The sequence below is a fragment of the Monodelphis domestica genome, chromosome 2 (assembly GCF_027887165.1).
Source record: "Monodelphis domestica isolate mMonDom1 chromosome 2, mMonDom1.pri, whole genome shotgun sequence".
Lineage (NCBI taxonomy): Eukaryota > Metazoa > Chordata > Mammalia > Didelphimorphia > Didelphidae > Monodelphis > Monodelphis domestica.
The window spans coordinates 83,739,310-83,745,309 of record NC_077228.1 but is presented as its reverse complement, the minus strand read 5'-3'; the positions used below and the strand labels follow the sequence as shown (position 1 = coordinate 83,745,309).

General features: G+C 37.7%; 1 protein-coding gene across 3 annotated transcripts in view; it reads right to left on the bottom strand.

Annotated features, from left to right (window-relative positions):
- Positions 1–2,424: 2,424 nt before the first annotated feature.
- Positions 2,425–6,000, bottom strand: part of HMCN1 (hemicentin 1) — a 520,282-nt gene continuing 516,706 nt past the window's right edge. For all 3 annotated transcript variants that reach the window (XM_001375804.3, XM_016430009.2, XM_056815652.1), the window contains one exon: positions 2,425–3,922. In XM_001375804.3, the coding sequence (XP_001375841.2) occupies positions 3,556–3,922 (367 nt within the window). In that variant the 3' untranslated portion in view covers positions 2,425–3,555. The remainder of the gene's footprint in view (positions 3,923–6,000) is intronic.

The window sequence follows — 6,000 nt, the reverse complement described above, 5'->3', positions numbered from 1 at the left end:
GTATGATGGAGGCCAAATCCTTTAACACTTCTCAGCCTGTCTCTTCATCTGTGAATGGGGATGACATCAGCATCTCCATCACTGGGTTGATAAGCAACAGTGGTAAAATGCCTTGCAGACCTTAAAATGCGGTGGTTACCTATGATTGGATTACTCTACCCAGTAACACTGAGCTATATGTGGAGAGCCTGTGACTTCGTACTAGTTGTTGGTCCTCATGCCCAGAATTATCTACCCCTTTGTCTTTACTCTCCTCGAGTTCCTTCAAGACTTGACTTAAATCATATTCCAGGAGGCCTTCTCTAGTCCTCAACCAGTCCCTTGCTCTTCCCCATCACTGCAAAGACTAATTTCTTCTTTCAGAATGACTTACATTTGCCACTGCATATATTGAGCTTCTACCCAAGTGTTTACATGTTAATTTTCTATTATTTAGAATGTGAACTCCTTGATGGTGGGAATTGTCTCTTTTACTTTCTTTGTATTTGAGTCACTTAATGCAGTGCCTGGCACATGGTATGCACAAATTAATAAATATTTATTGATTTGCCTTGCCTTGTTGACTCTAGTTTAAAATACAATCTCTTCAATTTGCTTACCCATCCAAATTTATTTCACCTGAATCTCTTTTATATACCTGTTAAATTGACCTACTTTTAGTTCCCCAAATTTGCATTCTATTTTTCCCTTCTGTGTCTCTTCCTTGTTTGAGGAAGGAGGCCATTCCTTTCTCATTTCACTTTTAGAACTCTGATCTTCATTTAAAGTTCATTTCATGTTGCTTTTGTGGAAAGGAAACTAGACTGACAGTTGGTGGGGGAAGGGGCAACTGGGAGTGGTAGTTGGGTCTTGTGACTAGCACTTCCTTCCTGCTGGATTGAACTTCCTTCCTGGTGTGGGAGGAGGGAGGAGCTATTTCAGCCCAGTCTGGAGTGGAGTACCTCTACTTTGTTCAGCCCAAAGTCACAGGCTTCTGAAGGTTAGAACTGTTCTTGTTTGCTTTCTGTCTACTGCTAAGATTCTGAAATTGACAAAACTGGCACAGAAGACAGGAGTGGGAGAAACCCTCCACCAGCCTGTGGGGCCTGGCCTCAGCTCTAAAAGCCGAGGAAGACTCCAAACTTATTTAGGGACCTCCCTTGCCCTGCCTTCCCAATATATCTCCAATCCCTATGGGTTATTAAATTTTATATTATTTGAATTTGCAGTCAGATAAGTGGCTATCTTTTCTGGTCATAGAGAGAGCTGAACATCATTTCAGTCATTCCAGGACAAACAATTCTTATCAGACCCCTGTTGTTTCCTCTCGGCAGGGGGCATCTTTCTCCTTTGCTTCACCAAGCAATATTCCCTCTCTCCCCTCAACTCCTCCATACTCTGCTACAAACCTCACTTTATCCCCTATTTTCCCTCCTCCCATCCTTTCCCAACAAATATTACACTTTCTGCTCTGGATGAAGCCTTTGATGATCCTCCTCACTGTCCAGTGTTCTCTCCCCTCAAATTATGTTCCATTTGCTTAACTTGTATTCTCTATAAAATGTAAATTGCTTGATGAGTTCTCTTTCTGTCTCTGAGTCTTCAGCCCCTACCAACAGCACTTAGTAAATACTTAACAAATATTTGCTTAAATGAATTGTGTTAAGTAACCACTTTGGTTGGTTTAGAGTGATGGTTGCCAATTTGCAAGCTCCAAACTCCTGGAATTATTGCAAGAAATTTATAAATCTCTAAATAAGGCCACATACCTCCTGAAGACTTAAAAAAAATTTTGTACATAAAGTTGAAAATAAAATTGCTATGAATAAATGACAGGTTCATTTAAAGTATTGAATTGATAAAGATCTTTTTTAAAATTATGTATTTTATTAAGGTAGTACAGTGGAGAGAACCCTGGGTCTGGTATCAGGAAGAGTTAATGAAATCCAGTTCTAGATGCTTCCTAGCTATGTTATCCAGGGCAAATCACTTAATGTTTGCCTCAGTTTACACAACTGTAAAATGGGGATCACCATAACACCTACATCTCAGGATTGTTGTGAGAATCAAACGGGGCATGAGTAAAGTGCTTAGTACAGTACCCAGTTCATAGTAAGCACTTAAAAAATCCCCTTCCCTCTCTTCTTCTCAATGGATACTAATACTACAACTATCATTCAGTTAACATTTTTTTAAATGTTAAAAGTAACTCATATTTGAAAAAGTCAACCATCATTTTAGACAATTATATATCTGAATGTGAGGTTGTGGGCCAGCTTAAATCTCAATTTCTATGTGAATTTGCACTGTGACATTTGTGAGACAGCTCAAATTATTTTACCTTTTTTTTCTTGGACAGATACTTAATTCACCTAAAGGAAAAGAAAGAAGGAAACTGGGATATGATTCTGATTAAATAATAAAAATTTTAGGGACTGACAAAAGTATTAATAAAAGGGATGTGAATTTTTATTTTGATTGTTTTGGCATAACACTTTTTGGTACAGTATTTTAATAAAAACAATCCACTGAGATATTGCATAGAAAATACACACAAAGGTAACATATATACACTTCTTAAAAATAGAATACATCTTGGCAAATTACTTCCAGAGTCTGTCACCGCCTTTGTACAGTGTTTTGACGTTGAATGTTATACTAAACCAAACTTGCTTGAGTTCGGAGAAAAATGGTTCCATTAGTTTCTTTAAAAAAAATCTTTTCAACTGCCCATGTATATAAGGAATACTGGAATGTAAAAGTTGTGGTGTTAAATGAATGGAAAGATTATGTCAAAATACTAAAGTTTCAGATCCATGCCATAAAAATAGTCTCTAAGGAAGAACTCATGGTTTTGGTTATAGTCCACAAATGGTTCAGCTAAGTTCACATAATCACTGAAAGATCCATATTTAGAAGGTTAAGTAAGTAAAACAGATGAACATCATTTGGGACAGACTAATCCTTCTAGGGGTTGCATTCTTTTTTGAATTAAGTGGTATGTCTTTTTTTTTTAAAGGAAATGAAGGTATGTGTATAAGTCCTTTTATAGAGTTTAAATAGGAAGAAAAGCATGATCTTAAGTTATAAGTACTGAGTAGATTATTTGGTAACCAGTTTCATCATTCTAAATATGGCCAAATAACCAAAAATATGGCCTTCAATTAACATTGGAAAAGGAGAAACATGATGGTAGTAACAGCTCAGAACACTAAACTACTATGTTGACTAGCCCCCTGATGCACACTGTTGGGTGTTCAGAACAATCTTTGGAAACTTACTGCTCCAGTGTAATAAATAAAGCACATAATATAGGTTTGTTCAAACCTCATTAAACACACACACACACACACACACACTCTCTCTCTCTCTCTCACACACACACACACACACACCCCAACGGAATACTGGAAACAACTCAGCAGTGCCGAGGCAGGCACGAGAAAGAGCATAGCACCATTTCAAGTTGCAAAGTGTACAACTGTTTAGAAGAAGATGGAAAGGTGACTCTGAAAGGGGCAGTTATTCCCACTAGGAACATCGTTAAGCTACACGAGTTAATCTGGGGAGTGCTTTTTAATATGGATAGGCAGATACAGCTATATAAACGATGAATGTTGTCTGATATTCAATGGTTCTGTCAGCACTGTAGGACAAGGCTCTGACCCTCATTCGGTAGGTCTCTGCTTCTCGCAGAGGTCGAGTTGTATAGACAACTCCTTTCAAGTTTTCATCCCTGAGGGCAAAAGGGACTGTCTGGTCCTCATCCACCATAAGGAATGTTGTCCTGGGATGCATCACTCCATCCTGCGTGTATGCAACCAGCCGGATTAAATCTTGATTGGCGGCTATTCCAAAAGGGAGGGAGACAAGTTTGTATTCCAAGGCGTATGGGCTTAGGGCACATTCCAGATCATTGGGTGGACAATTTTTGAGGCAGAACCTGGAGATGATAAACACATACAATACAGGCAGTTATTTGTCTTTGAGACAAGAGAAAGTATTGCGCAGGTGATGTATAAGTGGAAATTTTGTACCTTTGAACTATGTTCCCCAGAATTCCATTAGTATCTCCCAGAATTCCTCTCCTCTCTCTACCACTTGCATGGTCATATTTTTGTATATAGTTGACTGTTATTCTGCCTGCTTTCTCTCTTCTCTAGCACCCCAACTAGTTAGATCCCATTTTACTCTAGATTTTTAAAAATTTTAGTTATATTAATAAACCTTATAAAATATAACCTTTGGAGTTATTATATATTGATTTTTAAGCTCACAGTGATTGTCATTGACTACAATTTTGGGGTTTTGCAAAACATCATGGCGTATGATTACAGATTAATGAAGTCTAATCAAAGTTCTAAATTCCTGGCTTTCAACCGATTCTGAATTTGAAAGTTTACTTGTTTAAAGTGCATTAACCCTCATAGTTCCACTGGAATTTGAAATCACATTCAGTGTTCAATGCTTAGCACACTAACAGAGGGCCCAAGTATCACAATAAGCTTCTTCCAAATATTGGACTGATATTATGTGATGTGTGTTTCTCTGTGTTCTCTTTAGGCATCTATAATCAAATTAATGAGCATTTATTAAGTACCTATGGATCAGACATGATGCAAATTCTAGGGATGTATTTTAAGTAAAAAAAAATAGAACTGAGTGTCTCAAGGCACTCAGTTTAACTGGAGAGACCACATGGAAACAAATATATACAAAACAAATGATACAAAAAGGATAAATTGGAAATTTCCTGTAGATAATATAGGAATCCTTACCTGAGCCAGGTGTTTTGCCTCTCCCTTCTTATGGTTTTCTTCCCTTCCTTCTTTCTGTTATTTCTCTGTTGCTGCCTGGAATGACTGTTATCACTAATATACATTTTTATTCTTTTTTTTAAACCCTTGTGGATTGGCTCCAAGGCAGAAGAGTGGTAAGGGCTAGGCAATGGGGGTCAAGTGACTTGCTCAGGGTCACAGAGTTAGGAAGTGTCTGAGGCTAGATTTGAACCCAGGACCTCCCATCTCTAGGCCTGGCTCTCCATCCACTGAGCCACCCAGCTGCCCCCTACATTTTTATCCTTGCTAATCATTTCACCCTAGGATCCAACGAGGTGGCAAGGACTTGTCTTGGGATTAACAGTGGTTTTCATGAGCAGTAGCAGTGTACCTAGCTCCTTCCCTTTCTCCTCATTATGCCCTACCTACCTTCATATCTGCTTTCTGAGATTAAAATATCTAGAGTGGTCTAGGTCTACATTTTCCTTTAAAGTGTTAATAAAACTTATTTTACTCTTTTGTGTACCCAATGAGGTAACAGAGGAAACCACCAAGACAGAAAGGTTCTAAATTATTTTTCCTGGAAGGAATCCTTATAGCAGGACAGTCGTATAGTCCTATCCCAACAGTAATGTCTATTTCCATTGTCTAGCACACAGAGAAAGAGGAAATGGTACTTTCTAATCCAATTTGAGGAGGGTAATGGAGAGTGCGGTTAGAGGGAAAGAAGAGATATTTCAAGGAATATTCTTTAAATTCAATGTATTTTCTAATAGAAATTTCAGTATATAAGATAGTTAGACTCTACGGTACTGTTATTTAAGGTAGGTGAGAAAAATAAGGTTCTGTGGTTTGATCTATGAAAATCATTAAAATACTGTTTCTATGGGAAAATATTTTCCATTTTACAAATAGTTAATGTAAATGAAAGTTTCTAACCCTGGCCTCCTTGCTGTTGCTCACACAGAACATTCAATCTCATTTCTATGCACTTTTATACTGGCTGTTCCTCCTTTCTGGAACTCTATTTTCTCATAATTGTGGCTTTCTTTGATTTTCATTTAAATTTCACTTTCTTCAAGATGCCTTTTCTGATCTCTCCTTATTTAGTTAGGGCCCTCCCTCTGTTTATTTCCAATTTATCCTTTTTGTATCTCATGTGTATATATTTGTTTCCATGTGGTCTCTCCAGTTAGACTGAGTGCCTTGAGGCACTCAGTTCTATTTTTTTTAACTTAAAAAA